The following is a 20795-nucleotide window of genomic DNA, read 5'->3' on the forward strand; positions in this document are numbered from 1 at the left end:
TTTTGAATTTTTGTTACTGTTGTAATATTTTTGTTACTGTTGTAATAGAGGAAATATGGCAGCCAAATTTGCACACAGCAATGAGTTGATGGCCAGTTAATGGGTAGAATTTTCCGCTCGGTGTGCGGGCACGCAGCTGACACGCTCAAGCGTTAAATAGCACGCAATGATGTCGGGCAAGCGGTCCAACAACATCACGCATTCGCACGATGTTTCGGACGGTGGGCACATGGGCAAGTCAGCAGCTGACCTGCCGACAATCAAGAGGCCTATTAAGGCCATTAAAATAGCAATTGATGATGATTTTTCACTGCCCATCCAACATTACGGTTGACGGGTTGGCGAATCGGCCAGGCAGACTTTGCCTTTTTCAGGAAACATCAACCAAGGGCGGGATGAGGTTTCCGAGGTTAATTTAAAAATAGATTAAAATGTTTGGGCAGAATTTTCAGCATCCATATGTTGAGCTGACTCACCCTGAGATGTGGACATTTGTGGACATTTTTTGGGGGGATTTTAAATTCTGCTTTATTGATTTTAAAGTCGTCAGCTCCCTGAGGCAGCTCTCTGCCTTCAGGGAGCTTTCCTTCCGTGCTCCCCAGCGCTGACTTCAGCGATCGCCCTCCTCCTGCCCCCATCCCGGCAGTGCTGAGCCTTTCAGCACGTGTTTCACGCTGGCTGCCCGAATCGACCAGCCGGCGTGAAATCGCGGTCGGGGGCCGATTGTGGTCAGTGTTCCATTCTCCGGCCACTCCTGGGCCCACCAATCACGGCCGCCTGCCATCCTGAAAATTCTGCCCAATGTGCTTTAATGATTTTTATTGAGGGATAACTGTTGACCAGGACACTGGGGAGAAAACTCTCCCCTTCATTGAATAGCGCCATGGGAGTTTGACGTCCAACTAAGAGGGAAGGCGGGGCTTCAATTTAATGTTTTGTGAAAAGAGCAGCACTTCTGACAATGCAGCAATCCCTCAGCCCTGCACTGGGGTGTCAATTGGGATTATGTGTTCCAGTCCCTGGAGTGGGAATACCTGTCCTTCGCATTATGGCAGCACTTGATAGAGTGCGGCAACAAGGAGTCCTCACAAAAGTGAAGCCAACGAGCATCAAAGAAAACACCCGCCATGGAGTCTGTTCTTCAAATCCAATATGGGATCATTCCTCTTAATACCGGATAACTATTTTCCAAGAGTGGAAGCAGCTGGAAGTATGCATCAGGTTTTTCAGCACCTGCAAAGAAAGTGGAGAACTTAATCTTGCTGGTTCAGGCCTTTCAGAAGTCAGAAGGAGGCCGGCAGCTGTAATAAACCAGTTTAAAATCTGACAATGAGAGAAAGGTGAAATCTGGAATTATAGTTAATGGAATTGTCAAGAATTGAAAGCCTCAATGACAGCCTTCATTGTGGCAAAAGAGGTGATCCATGAGTATTCAAAATATCCTTCAAGAGAGCAGGCCTAGCTGGCACTACTCTGCCTGCCCACTCTTATTATTCAGTTTTAAGGAAGGTAAGGCATCTGAAAGATTAGCTTGTCCCTCCATCTGCTGAGCGTTTCCTGTTTGCATTTCAGATTTTCAACATCCGCAGTATTTTTGTTCCAGAGCACAGATTCAAAGCTTACAGGGGAAATGGGCACGAATAATTGATAACAATATCAGTTGAACATCAGTGACTTATGTGGTGTTTTTAAAAATTGCCTAAAAATTTCAGATGTGAAGTCGTATTCAAACAATTCGTGGATTCAATTTTGTAGCCACCTTGCAGATGTAAACTGTTAATACATTCTAACATTTTCAATCTTATGAGCACTGTCGGTAGCATTCTTTTCAGTTTTAAAATTTGCATGAGAACTGAATTGTCTTTCTTTTTTGTTAAACCCTACTCAGGATTTCATCTCTACATCAAGCTGCCCTCTATAGTACCTGAAAGCTGCCTGCTTATAATTGTGGGCCTGATAATGGGAGGAATAATCTATGGAGTGAATGAGAGATCTGCACCAGTTATGAGCACTGATGTCTTTTTCCTTTATCTGCTGCCACCGATTGTACTCGACGCAGGCTACTTCATGCCAAGTAGGCCCTTCTTTGAGAACATTGGGACAATCCTTTGGTATGCGGTTGTGGGAACCATATGGAATGTTTTTGGAATTGGCTTGTCCCTTTACGGGATTTGCCAGGTTGAGTCCTTTGGCCTAAAGGATATTTCACTGCTCTACAATTTACTGTTCGCCAGTTTGATTGCGGCTGTGGATCCAGTGGCTGTCCTGTCCGTGTTTGAAGAGATTCATGTAAACGAGCAGCTGCACATTCTGGTTTTTGGTGAATCACTCCTCAATGATGCCATCACCGTGGTAAGTAGTTCTATAAGTGATGAGCTTTGGAGCAGGTGGAGCAGGTAAGATTAATGTCAGAATGTTTGGATTCATTCTTCTGTTTCAACAGCAAAAGGCCCCATTCTAGAATAATGATTGTCCAACCTAAAAAAAGCATAGAAAGTTACAACACAGAAGGAGGCGATTTAGCATATTGTGCCTGTGCTTGCCCTTTGATAGAGCTGTCATGCTAAGTTCCGCACTTCCCACCTATTTCCTTGGTTACCATGCACAGAAATCCTTAAAGGTAGCTGCCGGCAAGTTGATAAGCTGGTTGTAAAAGCATATGGGTTACCTGGGTTTATAACAGGAGCATAGAAAATAAAAGCAAAAAGATTATTCCAAAACATTTAAAATCAAGAGTTAGGCCTCAGCTGGACGGTTGTGGACAATTCATAGGCACCGAAAGATGTAAAGGCCAATCTCAATTCCTGTTCCTCCATAACTGGCCAACTCCCTTTTAAAATTATTTATGGAATCAGCTTTCACCCCCTTTGATAAGGAGAGTTCCAGATCCCGACAACCCTCTGAGTGGAAAACCTCTCCTCATCTCTATGACCACTGGCTAATGACACACTTGTCAGAGGGAATAGCTTTCCTCTATTTACTCTGTCAAAACCGCTCAACATCCAAAACCTTTATTAGGTCACCTTTTAATCTCCTTTATTCCAAGGAGAGCAGTTCTAAATTCTCCAACCTCTCCTCATAATTGAATTCATCATCCCTCAAGGTAGCATCCTTGTAAATCGCCTCTGTACACTTTCTAAGGCCTACTTAATCATATTTGGGGAAAATGCAGGCACAATCATAGTTCTTTGTGCACAATACACACAACAACAACAGACAGCAGCAAGTTGCATTTATATAGTGCCTTTGACATCGTATAATATCCTGAAGTGCTCGACTGGAGCATTACCAAACAAAATTTGACCCAAGCCACATAAGCAGACATTAGGGTAGGTAGCCAAAAGCTTGGTCAAGGAGGTAGGTTTTAAGCAGTGCCTTAAAGGTGGAGAGAGATAGAGAAGGGGAATGGTTTTTGGGAGGAATCCAGAGTTTACAGCCTATGCAGCTGAATTGGCAGGACCACCAATGGTGGAGTGATTAAAGTCAGGGATATGCAGAAGGCCAGAACTGGATAGAAATTGTAGAGCATTGTAGGGCTGGGGAAGGTTGTGAAGAGAGGTTAGGGAAAGGCCATGATTTGAAAACAAGGATAAGAATTTTAAAATCGATATGTTGCCAGATTTGGAGCCAATGTAGATTAGTAGGCACAGGGATGGTGACAAATGGGACTGGCTGCAAGTTAGGATGCGGGTAGCAGAGTTTTGGATGGGCTGAAGTTTACAAAGGGTTGGAGGCTAGCCAGGAGTGCATTGGAACAGTCAACTCCAGAGGTAAAAAAGGCATGGATGAGGCTTTCAGCAGCAGATGAGCTGGGGTAACTGCAGAGAGGAGTCCAGTAACATGTCTTTTGGAAATGGATGAATACCACAGCACACAGAGGAATGTTATAGCATGTACTGAATATTCATTGTAACCAATGATCATCTCTAACCTCCTAATGACATTATGAACTGCACCCATCCTGGTTGTGCAAGAATGTGTGACATTGGTTGGTTAAACCTGTGGCATCATGGAGATTTGGCCAGCGCTCTGCTATTTTGTGCCTTATTTTAGGTGTTAGAGATATCATGTCAAAAATAGGCTGAGTTCAGAAATACTAATTATCACAAAAGCATCAGCATAACTGAGGATCGGAGAGCCAGAGAGACAATCTAGTCAATCACAAACTGCCAACTGATCCCTGAAATTATGGAATATGTCTGTGCAGTACTAATATGTTTAGGATTAGGATCATGCTTTTATGATTATTTCTCGTCGGAAATGGATGTGTGTTCAAACCAATGTGTTTCAGACCCAACAGGGAACAAGCCATATTGGATTTAATGATGAATAATGAGCCAGAATTAGTTAACAAACTGACAGTAAGGGAACATCTTGGTGACAATAATATGATTAAATTTGATATTAGGTTTGAGAAGAAGAAGGGAGGGTCACAAAATCAAGGTTTTAAATTTAAGTAAGAGGAACTATTGAAGGAATGAGACTTAAAGTAACCACAATAAACTGGGTCGAGCTCTTAATGGTTAAATCTGCAGACAAACAGTGGGAAGCATTGATAGAAGCATTGGTACAATATAAGACCAGTACATACCCCTGAAGGCATAAGCTTACTTGTGTAGTTAACTGACCATGGTGAACAAATGAGATGAGAGACAGTATTAAACTGAAAGAAACAGCTTATACAAAGAAAGGAGACCTGGAAAGTGATAAACAACACCAAAGGGATAAAAAGAAAGTAAAAAGAGGTGCAAAAAGAATATTAAAAATCTTACAATGGATACCAAAGCTAATAGTAAACTTTTTCATAAGTATATTTCAGAGAGCAGTAAAGAGGAATAAAGGCTGAATAAAGACCTTTGTAGGTGATAATGCAACCACAATAGAGTTGAATCACAGATGAGCCATTACCCAATGGATTAGCGGAACAGGCTGGAAGAGCTGAATATTCCTATGTCTAAGCTCACTTACAAAGAACAGCTCCTTAATTTAAGTTCCCAAGAATGTTTGGTGCCCAGGATGCTGACTATGCCTTCAAGGGAGGAAGGGGGAAGGGAAGAACAATTGGCAGAAAATGTGGTCTGTGAAAATAAAGGAGTGTTGAGCCATCATTCGCTGCCTGGAACACAACATGGAAAGGACACCTCATCAACAACATTTGAATAATGAGAAACCATTTGCTGGCTACTGGCAAATACTCCATCAAGTCAATGAATAGTCACATTAAAAACCACAGGCTAATTTTAATTTAATCCACCTCAATACACTGGCAGAGTGTTATAAATGCATTTCATGTTGCACACGATAAAAAAAATTTCTGAGTTGATGCATTTTGCGCCCAATGGAGTTCAGTTCGCTTGCTGTAGGCTGCAACGCAATTTGTAATGAAAAAACCTTTTGAAACTCTTTGATTTCTGTGTTGCTCTATTGACTGTTTTATAGGCTGAAAATAAATCAGGAAGGTACTCTTTACTGATTTTAAAATAGTTTCTGGCTAGCGCTGGCACAAGATACTGCAGCTCCAGATCTCCAGAGAAATCCCTGCTGGAATGAGACTGTTTTATTTTTATCAATTGGGCCATGACCTCTAGAGCTTTGACTTTCAGATTTAACAAATGAGTTTTGTGTCATCTGTCTTCTGGAATTAAAAGATTTGGGATGTCATGTTCATACCAATGATATGGTGCCACAAAGCTCAACAGCTACATCTGTAAACACTTTCTATATTAGGATGCAGGCTAATATAGAACAGGCAGTGACATCACTGTCTGATAGCCACCATTGGTTTGCCTTGAGAGGGTGGCCAAATGTGTCAGCCTCTTAATAATCTTGCAGTTGCAGAAAAGAGGCAAACAGGCAATTTTTACTGTTAGACTATCCCATTTTACCTGCAATACACATATCCACTTGGATGCACCAGCTTGGAACACACAAGTTGATTCCATTCATATACTCATGGCATATCATTAGCAGCATAGCTCTCTGTTCCCCAAGCAGTGCCCTCATAGCTTTTTATCTTTGTCAATTCTGGATTAGACAGGAAAGGGCAGAGGAAGCAAACTGGCTGATGGTCAATTTCTTGGGAAGATACTAAATAAGGGGGAGAAATTCATATTGGGCAGCAGCGTAAATCAGGAGCTAGTGAATCAGAGGCCCATTTCATAATCCATTGACACTGATGGGGAAAAAAGTGGGCAAAGCGTAAAGGGGCTGATGACTCACTGTTACCCGCTTTGCACTGGCAACTGATATTAACTTTGCTCCCCTTCAGGCACAGTGTTCTCTTACAGTGCCAAAAGTTATGGTCGGCACTACGGCTGATGACTGAACCAAACTTGTCCAAACCAAGCACAAGAGATATTCAAGGCTACACTAATAGAGTGGTGGTAATGGTGTCCTCAGTGGCATTTTTAAAGCAAGATGTAAAAAAATTCAACTGGGAAAATCACTAGATGGCCTTGGAACTATTTTATTGCCTGTTACATCCTTCACAAAAGGAAATTTCCTACTATCAGAATCTGATGGTGACAAGGTCCACCATTGATGATCATGCCTCCAGCTGTCTCAGCCCAAACTCTGGAACTTGCTTCCTAAAGCTCTTGCTCCTCTCTTAAGACAGTCCTTCAAACTATCCCTTTTATCAAGCTGTACATTGTTCACCTATCCTAATATCTCCTTATGTAACTCAGTGTCAAATTTTCTCTAATTGCTGTCCAATGACGATCCTATGTTATCCTATTTTAAAGGTGCTATTTAGATTGGAGAAGCTTGGTATGTTCTCCTCAGAGAAGAGAAAATGGAGAGGAGATTTGATAGAAGTGTTCAAAATCATGAGGGGCTGAACATAGTAGGTAGGGAAAACTGTTCCCATTGGTGGAAAGGTCGAGAACCAGAGGACACCGATTTAAGGTGAGCAGCAAAAGAGGCAACATAACAAAATACTTCTTACACAGTGAGTGATTCAGAGCTGGAACACACTGCCTGAGAGTGTGGTTGAGGTAGATTCAATCATGGCTTACAATAGGACATTAGCTAGTTATCTGAATAGAAAAAGGATTGCAGGGCTACAGGGAATAGGCAGGGGACTGGGATTAGCTTGCTTGAACATGATGGTACAGAATGTGCTGTAACCATTCTATGATTCTGTGATTTAAATGCAAGTTGTCTTTAATGTTGATGAACATGGGACCACCAATAGCATACTGTGATCTTTATTAAAATGTAACTCTTTAAATAGAGAGAACTACTTTTAGACCTGGGACTTCTTCTGGGAAAGACTGCAAAATCTGGTTAAATTGTTATTAGATGTACTTCCATGGGGTCATTCTGCACAAGTTTACTGCATTTCACAGTTGGAAATGTTTCAGGCCTATCCAACAGGAGGCTATATATCTACCCAACAAGTCGGAAAAGATAAAAACAAAAAACTACTGCGGATGCTGGAAATCCAAAACAAAAACAGAATTACCTGGAAAAACTCAGCAGGTCTGGCAGCATCGGTGGAGAAGAAAAGAGTCGACGTTTCGAGTCCACATGACCCTTCAACAGAACTGAGTATAGTTAGGAGAGGGAATCTCCTAACTATACTCAGTTCTGTTGAAGGGTCATGTGGACTCGAAACGTCGACTCTTTTCTTCTCCACCGATGCTGCCAGACCTGCTGAGTTTTTCCAGGTAATTCTGTTTTTGAGTCGGAAAAGAGTATTGTTGCAGATGAGTCATTATTTGTTTTTTGTTTATTTCCATTCACGGATTTGTATTGTATGTAGTTAACTGAAGCAAACTCCTGTGCACCCCCATTTTGATTAGGTTAATAAGGCTGAAAGTGTTAACCCTGTGTTCACAAGAAGAAATGATGCCCTGAGATCTTGACTGTTCGAATGAGCACTGCTTCTGCTGAAAGGCTCTCTAAGATTCCTGCATCCCTCAGCCATTTATTGCAGCTGCTTCACAAGTTACAAGACTCAGCTTCGATGCTGCTCCTCACAGCTACTTTGAATGTTATAACCTATTTCCTCCCTGTTTAATTTTTCCATGAAGATAAAATAAATGCCCTAATGCAAAGCAATGCAATTACATATTAAAAATGTATAATTCAATTGGATTTTGATACCTTGCTGGCTGATTTGAATAAAAAGATTGGAACATAGACCTGGATTTAAAAACAGTGTTGCCCATAACCTTTGAAAAATTATTAGGCACCTCATTAACTATAGCCTGCGGTGGTCTGAAGAGATTAGTCAAATGGATGAGGCATTCTCAGAGCTCAGGGTCTTCTGATAAAGTGTATTCAGTATGTAAATACAGACATTATACCTCAGAAAATCCAATCTCTTTGCCGCATAATTTTGGTCTCTATGTTAACTTAACATTTTATTCGTAAATTTGTAACATTCCCTATTGACGTAGACAAGATTTTAAGGTACACTTTAAACCTCTTGGGATGTGGGCATCGCCGGCAAGACCAGCATTTACTGATGACTCATTCTGGTAACAGGTTGTTTTGGCTAGCTGTGAGTTTGATGATGTAATATAGATAGTTATGTTTCATTTCTTAAATGACCTGAGCTATGAAAGATCATTGTTTGACAATGTGAGGGAGATTGAACATTTTAGTAGCATTCTAATATTTCCTTGTACTGACACACAGAGAAATGTGTCCTATTCAATTTACTCCTAAAGGTAATGTCTTATAATTTCAGAGTTCTATCACTAACATCAGTATTAACTTTAGTTATGAACTTGGCAGGCTACCAGTCCTACATAATTTAATCTATTCCAATTCACATGAGTGAAATCTTGATCTTGTTCTGCATCTGCTAATGAATACTAATCTTTTCACCTCAACAGCTCAATTAAAAACATTTTAGAAACTTTAAACAAATTTGACAAGAGGCTTTCTTTAATCAAACCGTTGCTTGCTTTTGAAAAACAATACATAGAAAGCAGCATCATCCTGATCACATCACAGAATCACTGACAGACATTGAAAATCTTCCCCTTTAGTCTTGTGCAGGATGCTTCTGCAATTCACAACCTGTTCGTGGGAATGCTGCCCGTCCAACCTTAAGGTTGGCGGACAGATGAAGCGCCCAGGTGGCCTTCGCATTTTTCATGGAACCTCATCCACGGGCGGGATGAGGTTTCATGAAGTGTTTATAAATTAAATACATTTTTTTTAAAAATTCATTGACATATCCCAGCCCATGTGACACTGTCACATGAGGGGACACATCTTAAAATATTTTCTTTCCTTTATTCAGCTTTTTAAAACTTAAACTAATCTCCCTGAGGCACCTCTGTGTCTCAGGTAGATTTCTGCGCTCTTTCATGTGCATGTGTGCGAAAGAGCACAGGCCGCGACTCAGGGAATCCCCCTCCCTGCCCGCACAGGGAGTGCTCAGCGCTTCCGGACGCGCATCACGCTGGGCGGGCCCTAATTGGCCCACCCACATAAAATGGCGGCGCGTCCCAAATCGAGGGCACCGATCGGATTCGTCCCCGCCCCTGCACAACCTCCCGACAGGGAACAAATTCTCCCCCTAAAATGCATTCAAAAGGCTAATTGCTGCAAAAAAGGGTTTGATTTTCAATACAATAGCTAAGGGAAATAAAAAAAGACGCCAACCTAGAAGTACAGAGCAATCGTTTTTAACCCATGTTTTGAACACCAAAAATGGAGAGCACTTTATTAACATACAAGAATGGTCTCATATAGGCTACATTGACAAGTATACATATCTGTGGAAAATGCACAGGATTCAACACAGATTGTGATTCTGGTTGCTAGAAATTGTAAACTGAATACTCAGCTGAAAATCCAATATGGAATTGCAATTCCCAATATATTAAACAAAAGCTAAAATCTGCATTATTCAAGGAAAAAACAAAGCACACATTACAGGTATACTCAAAACAAAAACAGAATTACCTGGAAAAACTCAGCAGGTCTGGCAGCATCGGCAGAGAAGAAAAGAGTTGATGTTTCAAGTCCTCATGACCCTTCAACAGAACTGAGTAATATTAGGAGAGGGGTGAAATATATAGGTTTAAGGTGGTGGGGAGAGAAGTTGGGGGGGGTGGTGGAAGTGGTTGTAGGGACAAGCAAGCAGTAATAGGAGCAGATAATCAAAAGATGTCACAGACAAAGGAACAAAGAGGTGTTGAAGGTGGTGATATTATCTAAACAAATGTGCTAATTAAGAATGGATGGCAGGACACTCAAGGTACAGCTCTAGTGGGCGTGGGATGGAAGGACTAACAGGGCATTAAAGGTATAGATTTAAAAATAATGGAAATAGGTGGGAAAAGAAAAATCTATATAAATTATTGGAAAAAACAAAAGGGAGGGGGAAGAAACGGAAAGGGGGTGGGGATGGAGGAGGGAGTTCAAGATCTAAAGTTGTTGAATTCAATATTCAGTCCGGAAGGCTGTAAAGTGCCTAGTCGGAAGATGAGGTGCTGTTCCTCCAGTTAGCGTTGAGCTTTACTGGAACAATGCAGCAGGCCAAGGACGGACATGTGGGCATGAGAGCAGGGTGGAGTGTTGAAATGGCAAGCGACAGGGAGGTCTGGGTAATGCTTGCGGACAGACCACAGGTGTTCTGCAAAGCGGTCGCCCAGTTTACGTTTGGTCTCTCCAATGTAGAGGAGACCACATTGGGAGCAACGAATGCAGTAGACTAAGTTAGGGGAAATGCAAGTGAAATGTTGCTTCACTTGAAAGGAGTGTTTTGGCCCTTGGACGGTGAGGAGAGAGGAAGTGAAGGGGCAGGTGTTGCATCTTCTGCGTGGGCATGGGGAGGTGCCATAGGTGGGGATTGAGGAGTAGGGGGTGATGGAGGAGTGGACCAGGGTGTCCCGGAGGGAATGATCCCTACGGAATGCCGCCGGGGGCGGTGAAGGGAAGATGTGTTTGGTGATGGCATCATGCTGGAGTTGGCGGAAATGGCGGAGGATGATCCTTTGAATGCGGAGGCCGGTGGGGTGATAAGTGAGGACAAGGGGGACCCTATCATGTTTCTCGGAGGGAGGAGAAGGCGTGAGGGCGGATGCGCGGGAGATGGGCTGGACACATTTGAGGGCCCTGTCAACGACCGTGGGTGGAAAACCTCGGTTAAGGAAGAAGGAGGACATGTCAGAGGAGCTGTTTTTGAAGGTAGCAACATCGGAACAGATGCGACGGAGGTGAAGGAACTGAGAGAATGGGATGGAGTCCTTACAGGAAGCGGGGTGTGAGGAGCTGTAGCCGAGGTAGCTGTGGGAGTCGGTAAGCTTGTAATGGAATACACAGTTTTTTTTTAAGGCTGTGAATCGAACTGCTGCAGTAAACAAAAATTAGAGAGAGGGGAATAAGTTTGGAATGCAGCAATTCCTAGATGAGAAAAGAGCAAGGTCCATTTAGTTCACCTTAGTCTCATGATGCACTGATAATGCAGTTCTTGATTAATCGTAGCAACCAATCAATATAAATTAGTCCAGAGAACAGTCAATTGTTGCTTCTCTGGCAACAGAGCCAAAATGCTTGGGTGCATGTTTTAAAATAAAATTCAAACAGCAGAGATAAATTAGGCATTTTTTATAATTTTCACAAATCTCAGTGTTTAAAGTTTTGTCAGGATGGAAGTGAAATGCCACCACTGACTGACTGTCATGAAAATATAATAATTTTCATAATATTATTGTGATTTATTGTAAAGGTAGGTTAATAGTGGGGTTTGCATTAGTTTCTCTGTTTGGATGTGTGTGTGTGTGGGGGGGATTTAATTGAATTGGAGACGGCTGGTCTAGAGCTTTTGAATTATCAAAAGGGAAGCTAGGTTTGAAATGCTAAATACGTAAATATGGCTAAAGTTTTAGAACGTGAGGTGTGAGGAACATTTGCATTTTTAGATAAATTAGGTTAGTTTGAATTTCAAAGAGATGGCAAGATGTTACACCTAGGCATAAGAAGCTAAGCCAAACAGTGTGTTTATTTTCCCAAAGGTTTTTGACTATATGAGTGCTATGAAAGATTTGTATTAGGAGAAAAGTAAAGTTGCAAATACATATTGGAACAATGAAATTTACATTAAAAAAGGGGAAACATGTGTAAAGGAGATGAGGTTATGTGTAAGGGGGAAGGCATTCTAAGACCTATGTGAAAAGACAAATGTGAAAAGCCTCCAGCCTCTATGTATCAAGTTGCTGTCTACAGGAACCGAAGCAAAGAAAGCACACTTTGAATATCACTGTCCGGGGTATTGTGTACTTTGCCTAAGTCTGTTGAAATTAATTTGTTTTTACTATTGCCTTAACAGAGTTATAACTGAGAGCCGGATTAATTAGAGGATTTAGGAGTTATTCTAGCAGTAATTGATAAACTTATGTGTGTGCTTAAAATCTTTTCTTTTATTAATAAATGTTTAATTTAGTTTTGTTAAAAAACCTCTAAGTCTTGGTGGACATATTACTGCTGAATTCGAGCATACATCTCGAAATAAAGTACAAAGTGCAAAACAGTTGTGGCAGCTGTTTCAAGGATTTGAGCAGCTTGGCATTTACCATCCACTGTGCCATAACACTGACACACGCATTCACATGATCTCTCTCTCTGGCTGCTATTTCAATAGAGTCTTTAGCCTGTTTGTTCAAAATGCTAAAGGAACAGATAGAGAATAGGCATACAAGTACATTAAAAGGGGCTATTCATTGATCTAGGAGTCCCGTGGCAGGGAAATTTGGTAATAGATTCAGCAATAGAGAGCTGTGGACCCACTTCCAACCTGTGCTTCCTATGAGTGGAGCTTCTTGCTGCGAGTGCCTTGGTGAATTTATCACTGAGTGGTCATTAGTCAATATTGTCAACAGTAATTCACAGCTTCCATTATGGTAAGTCGATGCTCAGAGTTGGTTGTCTTGAATTGAAGCCTCTTTCAGAACAGACTTTGAATATGTGTTAATTCTTCTCTAAATACTCTCAATCTGTCCTCAAAAGGTACACTATATGCAGGATAATCAATAAAAAATGTCACCCTTTCATGATATTCCTTTTTGTTTTTCTCCTTGCAGGTTTTATACAAACTCTTTAAGACTTTCTGCACCATGCCCTCAGTTGGAGTGTCAGATATTTTGGTTGGAATTGTTAAATTCTTTCTTGTGGGATTCGGAGGTTTACTGGTGGGCATTACTTACGGAATCATCGCAGCCCTCACTACTCGCTTCACCGAGAATATCCGTGTGATTGAACCTCTCTTCGTATTCCTGTACAGCTATTTGTCATACCTGACTGCTGAAATGTTCCAATTCTCTGGCATTGTGGCGTAAGTATTGTACCTATTAATGCTTTAATCTCAGGGGTAACAAGCTACCTGTGTGAAGTTTCAAAATCTTTGACAGACCTTATAATGTCATGGCAAAGACATGGACATGCTCTTCATTGAACCTATGTACTGGATTTCCTGACACAGAACAAGTTGCCCATAGTCGTACGTTGTTGGTTTTCTCAATAACAGTTGCATTGCATTTTAAAAATAATCCTAACCATTTCACAGAGGTTTGGCAGAAACAGACATTGGAGGGGAGATTAGGAAGGGGGGTTAAAAGTTTGGTCCAAGGGTTAGTCTTCACAAAGAGTTTTAAAGGATGAAACGGTGTTAGAGAGAGAAGAAGATTTTTGGGAAACTAGACAGGAATAGACAGGCAGACATGGGAGCAATTGGAAAATAATCCAGTTGTTGGATTAAAACCAAAGGACTGAAGCTTATCCAAACTCCAAATTTATGACCTTTAAAATTACAGAACCTTGCTATATTACAAATAATACGTATTAACTTTATGGAGCTGCTTTGTACATATATGGATTTTGTATTAACACACTGCCACCAGCTCTCAGTGAGTGCAAGTACATTTGTGTTAATGATTTGAAACTCATGACAGCATCATGAATTTCCATGCCAGCACAAACATATTTCTCAATCCTTTGCTGACCAGTATGTTAATAGTTATACTGTCTTACAGGTTAACACATCGCAATATGTTAATGTAGATTAATAAATAATGCAACATTTTCCTTTGCTATCATGACTTGCTCATGAATAATAAGATTATATAAAAGGGGTAATTTGGCCCAATACTTTAGGTACGCAATATCTTTTGTTGGTGTCTAGGACGAGATTTTAAGCTGAAATGCCTGTTTTGCACACTGTTCGTGCAAGTGCCATCTTGATAAAGGAGTTGAAATGCATTGGGAACATTAATCAGGATCATTAAGAGACTGGTTGACAATTACGTTCCCTGTTAAAGGTAATTTCAAATAATAACCTGTCCTAACAGCAACCAGCTGAACAGGAGCAAAACAAGTCATTATGAGGATTTTGAGTGCAACTTAAATCTATGCTCAGCTTTCAATTTTCACTTGCTGACAACGATGGACTCATCAACTGACTACACTGCATTTGGAAAAGACTTTTTAGACAGATTGGCGGACTTCAGCAACATGCTATCAACGTTTCTCCTGGAAATTTCTCTCAGAACTGGATCTAAAAAGAGTAAGTGTTGTGTTACTCTATCTGATTGGACACCTTACAGGAGTCACCAAGAGAAAGAAGTGTTTGGTCATTGGCACCTTGTAAAGGGTGTTCGAACATATGAATTAAGAGCAGGAGTAGGCCACTCGGCCCTTCGAGCATGCTCTACCATTCAATAAGATCATGGCTGATCTGAATGTAACCTCAACCCTACATTCCTGCCTACCTCTGGTAACCTTTCACCCCCTTGTTAATCAAGAACCTATCTAGCTCTGCCTTAAAAATATTCAAAGACTCTGTTTCCACCGCCTTTTTGGGAAAAGAGTTCCAAAGACAGCTCCTGGTTCTACATGAAGCATTGGAGCCCCTGATGTAAACTTGGAAGTGTACAGGAACAGGGATTCTGGTTCCTCAGTGAGAAACTTATCTACGACTAATGGCAGGAGAATGCTTGCTAGCAGAGGTTGATAGGTTTATAATGGCACAACCAACTGTTCCACAGATCTTTAAGTCCCAGTGCAATGTGCATGAATGGGTATGAGGCGACGAAGGATACCATCTGATGTCATTCTGGGAAGAGTGTCCTGCAGTAGTATCACGGTGAAGCAGGCTGGGAAGCATGTCCTATAGTCAGCATCGTGGTGAAGCAGTCTGGGAAGAATGTCCTGCAGTTAGCATCGCAGTGAAGCAGTCTTGGAAGAGTGTCCTGCCATCGGTATCACGGTGAAACAGTCTGGGAAGAGTGTCCTGCGGTTAGCATCGTGGTGAAGCAGTCTGGGAAGAGTGTTCTGCAGTCAGTTCTTGTTGAAAATAACAAGAGTGGCATCACAAGACAGCACAAGAGAGTGGCGGAGAGACCAGAACCAGCGCGAGTGCGGGGAAGCTTCAAAAAGTGACATCAGCACAAAGGTGAGAGCTGATTGGTGAGCAGTGGGTAAGTGTTTTTCTCCAGTTTTTTCTCCAGTTTAAAATAAATTAAGCTAAGGAAAGGTAAGAGTTCTAGTTTTTATTTAAAGTACATAAATAATTTAATGTTTTTTTACTGTATTTAACTTAAAGTAAGGGTTTTTTTTTCAACTAGAGGCATGGCAGGATAGCTCAGTCCCATGTTATGTACCACCTGCAACATGTGGGAAGTCCTAGACGCTCCTTGCGCTCTGACCGACCACGTGTGCAGGAAGTGCCACCAGCTGCAGCTACTTGAGCTCCGAATTTCAGAGCTTGAGCGGCAGCTGGAGGCACTGAGGTGCATCCGCGAGGCTGAGAGTTTCATGGATAGCACATTTTTAGACGTGGTCACCCCACAGCTTATGGAAGTGCAGACAGAGAGGAAATGGGTGACCACTAGTCAGAAGAAAAGTGTCAGGCAGGTAGTCAGGAAATCCCCAGGGTGCATCTCACTTGTGAACCATTTTTCTGTGTTGGAAAACGGTGAGAGTAATGATTCCTATGGGGAATGCAGCCACGTCATGGCACTATGAGTGGCTCAGCTGCACAGAGGGGGAGGAAAAAGAGGGGAAGAGCAATAGTGGTAGGAGACTCGATAGTAAGGGGAACAGACAGGCATTTCTGCGGCCGTAGATGTGACTCCAGGATGGTATGTTGCCTCCCTGGTGCCAGGGTCAAGGATATCACTGAATGGCTGCAGGGCATTCTAAAGGGGGAGGGCAAACAAGTAAAATTGATTGTGGTACATATTTGTACTAGTGACATAGGTCAAAAGAGGGATGAGGTGCTGCAAGCAGAATTTAGGGAGCTAGGATTAAAAAACAGGACCTCAAAAGTAGTAATCTCTGGATTACTTCTGGTGCCACGTGCCAGTGAGTTTAGAAATAGGAGGTTAGTCCAGATGAATGAGAGGCTAGAGAGATGGTGCAGGAGGGAGGGCTTTAGATTTCTGGGATATTGGGAACATTTCTGGGGGCGGTGGGACCTGTACAAGGCTGACCGGTTGCACCTGAACCAGAATGGGACCAACATCCTTGCGGGGAGGTTTGCTACTGCTGTTGGGGAGGGCTTAAACTAACTTGGCAGGGGGATGGGATCCTGACAGGAGGTTCAGCAGGGAGAGATGCACAGCCAAAATTAGAAGAGAGAGCAAGTGAGTTTGAAAGGCATAGAAATTATAGGCTAGTTAGGGCAGAAGGGAGTTTGGCAGGGTTGAATGGGATTTATTTTAATGCAAGGAGTCTGACGAATAAGGCTCAATGAGTTGAGGGCACAAATTAATACATGGAAGTATGATGTCATTGCTGTCACAGAGACATGGTTGAGAGAGAGGCAGGATTGGCAGCTCAATCTTCCAGGATACAGGGTCTTCAGGCAAGGGGGTATCGCAATATTGATCAAGGAATCAATTACAGCAGGAGGGAGGGATTAGATCTTAGAAGGTTCAAATGAAGCCATATGGGTAGAACTGAAAAACAAAAATGGAGCAATCACATTGCTGGGAGTGTACAATAGGCCCCAAACAGTCAGAGAGAAATAGTAAAGCATATATGTAGGCAAATTTCAGAGTAGTGTAAAACTAATACGATAGTAATAGTGGGGGATTTCAACTTCCCCAACATTAACTAGGTTAGTCATAGTGTGATAGGTTTAGAGGGAGCAGAATTCTTAAAATGCATCCAGGAGAGCTTTTAAGCCAGTACGTTGAAGGTCCTACAAGAGAGGGGGCGGTCCTTGACTTAATTTTAGGGAATGAGGCCGAGAAAGTGGTAGAAGTATCAGTGGGGGAGCATTTTGCAGATAGTGATCATAACTCTGTTAGATTCCAGGTTGTTATGGAAAAGGACAAGGATGGGCCAGAAATCAGAGTTCTAAATTGGGGGAAGGCCGATTTTAATAAGGTCAGATATGATTTGGCCAGAGTGGACTGGGAGCAGCTACTTTTAAGTAAATTTGCGCCTGAGCAGTGGGACTCATTCAAGAAGGAAATAGGGAGAGTACAGGGCCAACATATTCCAGTAAACACAAAGGGTGGGACGAACTAATCCAGGGAACCCTGGATGTTGAGGGGCATACAGGATTAGATAAAGAGAAAAAGGGAGGCTTATGGCAGATATGAGGGTTCAAAACAGGGAAGCCCTAGAGGAGTATAGAATGTGTAGGGGGGAACTTAAAAAGGAAATTAGGAGAGCAAAATGGGGGCGTGAAAAAACATTGGCAGGTAAAATAAAGGAAAATCCAATGTTATTTTCAAGTACATTAAGAGTAAGAGGATAACTAGGGAAAGAGTAGGGCCCATTAAGGACCACAGTGGTAATTTGTGTGTGGAGCCGGAAGACATAGGTAGGTTCTAAATGAATACTTTGTGTCAGTGTTCACAAGTGAGAGGGATGACGTGGGTATGGAAATCAGGCAGAAGGACTGTGATATAATTAAAGAAATTAGCATAGAAAGGGAGGATGTTCTAAGTTGTCTGACAGGCTTAAAAGTGGATAAATATCCAGGCCCGGATTAAATGTATCCCTGGGTGTTGAGTGAGGCAAGGGAGGAGATAACAGGGGCACTGGCAATAATTTTCAATACCTCTCTGGACACAGGAGAGGTGCCAGAGGACTGGAGGACAGCCAGTGTGGTACCATTATTCAAGAAGGGAGGAAGGGATAAACCAGGGAACTACAGACTTGTCAGTCTAACCTCAGTGGTGGGGAAACTATTGGAAACAATTCTGAGGGACGGAATTAATCTACACTTGGAGAGGCAGGGATTAGTCAAGGACAGTCAGCATGGTTTTGATAAGGGGAGGTCATGTCTGGCCAATTTGATTGAATTTTTCGAAGAGGTGACCAGGTGTGTAGATGAGGGCAATGCATTTGACATGGTCTATTTGGACTTCAGCAAGGGTGGAATTTTCTGCCTGTCGGGCGGGCGGGCCCGACCCAATCTCCAGCGGGCGATGAGCCAATCCCCGCCGGAGAAGTGGGACCCGCCGCCATTTTACATGGGCGGGCCAATTAAGGCCCGCCCAGAGTGACACCCAACGGGAAGCGCTTTGCACTTCCTGAGCGGGCAGGGGGGGGTTCCCCAAAAGCGAGAGTGCACTCTTTCGCGCATGCGCACAAAAGAGCACATACCTCCCTGAGACAAAGTGTGCCTCAGGGAGATTGGTGACACTTTTAAAAAGATTAAAAACAAGAAAAAAAGAAAATCCCTAACATGTCCCCCTCATGTGACAATATCACATGAGACGGGACATGTTCATAAATTACAGTAAAACTTTATCAAACTTTTTAGAACCCTGCATGAAACCTTATCCAACCGGATGAGGTTTCATGTTTTTTTCTATTCCCCGCCGGGGCTCCTGGCCGGTCGCCAACCTTAAGGTTGGACGGGCAGGTCCTTTAATTGTTTATTTGATCCTGTCAATGGCCTCAATTGGCCATTGACAGGTCGGCAGGCCCGCAGCTGATTTTGCTGCGCCCCCACCTTCCTGAAAATTTAAATGGGGTGGGATGACGTCAGGGGTTCCGCCCAACGTCATCCCGCATCATTTTATGTGTCGGCGAGCAGGCCCCGCCCCCTGCTCGCCGACGGCAAAATTCTGCCCCAAGGCTTTTGATGAAGTCCCACATGGGAGGCTGATAACGAAGGTGATAGCCCATGGGACCCAAGGCAACTTGGCAAGTTGGATCCAGAATTGGCTGAGTGGCAGGAAGCAGAGAGTGATGGCCGAGGGGTGTTTTTGTGACTGGATGCTTGTGTCCAGTGGGGTTCCACAGGGATCGGTGTTGGGTCCCTTGCTGTTTGTGGTATATATAAACGACTTAGACTTGAATGTAGGAGGGTTGATCAGTAAGTTTGCGGGTGACACGAAAATTGGTGGGACGGTAAATAGTGAGGAGGATAGCCTTAGATTGCAGCAGAATATAGACGGGCCGGTCAGATGGGCTGATCAGTGGCAAATGGAATTTAATCCAGATAAGTGTGAGGTGATGCACTTGGGCAGGACAAGCAAGGCACGGGAATACACAATGAATAATAGGACCCTGGTAAGTACTGAGGATCTGAGGGACTATTTTGTGCATGTCCTCCGATCCCTTAAGGTAGCGGGACAGGTAGATAAGGTGGTTGAGAAGGGATATGGGATACTTGCCTTTATTAGTCGAGGCATAGAATATAAGAGCAGGGAGCTTATGCTGGAACTGAACAAAACGCTGATTAGGCCACAGTGTGCAGTTCTGGAATCCGCATTTTAGGAAGGATGTGATTGCACCAGAGAGAGTGCAGGGGAGATTTACCAGGATGTTGCCTGGGCTGGAGAGTTTTAGTTATGGGGAGAGATTGGATATACTGGGGTTGTTTTCCCTGGAGCAGAGGAGATTGACGGGGGACATGATTGAGGTGTAAAAAATTATGAGGGGCTTGGATAGGGTAGACAGGAAGGAACTTTTCCCCTTGATGGAGGGATCAATAACAAGGGGGCTTAGATTTAAGATAAGGGGCAAGAGATTCAGAGGAGACGTGAGGAAGAATTTTTTCACCCGGGGGTGGTGGGAATCTGAAAGAGTGGTAGAGACAGAAACCCTCATTTAAGAAGTATTTGGATGTGCACTTGCGATGCCATGGCATACAAGGCTATGGGCCTCGTGCTGGAAAATGGGATTAGAATAGTTAGGTACTTGTTTGACAGGCGCAGGCTCGATGGGCCGAAGGGCCTTTTTCTGTGCTATAGACCTCTATGACTCATTGCTCATGACTCTTGGGGCAGGTTTTTCCGGTCAGCGAGCGGGGGGCGGGGCCCACTTGCTGACGCGTAAAGTGACGTGGGGATACATCGGGCGTGTGTCCCAACATCACCCCGCGTCATTTAGATTTTCAATTCGGCGGGTGTGCAGCCGATTCAGCTGCGCGCCCATCGAACTGTCGACGGCCTTTAAAAAACTAATTAACCTCACTGATGGACCTGCCCGTCCAACCTTAAGGTTGGTGGGCAGGCCGAGAGCCCAGGCGGGCCTTGGTAAAAGCATAAAACCTCATCCATGGGCGAGATGAGGTTTCATGAGGGTATTTAAATTTTTAAGAAAGGTTTCAATAAAACTTATGGACATGTCCCAACTCATGTGACAGTGTCACATGAGGGGACATGGCAGGGAAAACTTTTAAACATGTTTAATAAAAGTTTTATATCGGAGCTGATCTCCATGAGGCAGTACTTTGCCTCAGGGAGATCTGTGCACCTTTGTACGAAAGAGTGCCCTCCCGGCTGAGGGAATCCTCGCCCGCGCGTACAGGGAGCTCATAGCCTTAATTGGCCCTCCCTGTTGAAACGGCTGTGCCTCCCGACTTG

General features: G+C 43.1%; 1 protein-coding gene across 1 annotated transcript in view; it reads left to right on the forward strand.

The window, feature by feature from the left end:
- Positions 1 to 20795, forward strand: part of LOC144683842 (sodium/hydrogen exchanger 2-like) — a 197766-nt gene that overhangs the window by 26284 nt on the left and 150687 nt on the right. The window contains exons 2-3 of the mRNA XM_078547326.1: positions 1889 to 2352; positions 13047 to 13297. Coding sequence (XP_078403452.1) covers positions 1889 to 2352; positions 13047 to 13297 — 715 coding nt within the window. The remainder of the gene's footprint in view (positions 1 to 1888; positions 2353 to 13046; positions 13298 to 20795) is intronic.

The sequence above is a fragment of the Cetorhinus maximus genome, chromosome 8 (assembly GCF_964194155.1).
Source record: "Cetorhinus maximus chromosome 8, sCetMax3.hap1.1, whole genome shotgun sequence".
NCBI lineage: Eukaryota > Metazoa > Chordata > Chondrichthyes > Lamniformes > Cetorhinidae > Cetorhinus > Cetorhinus maximus.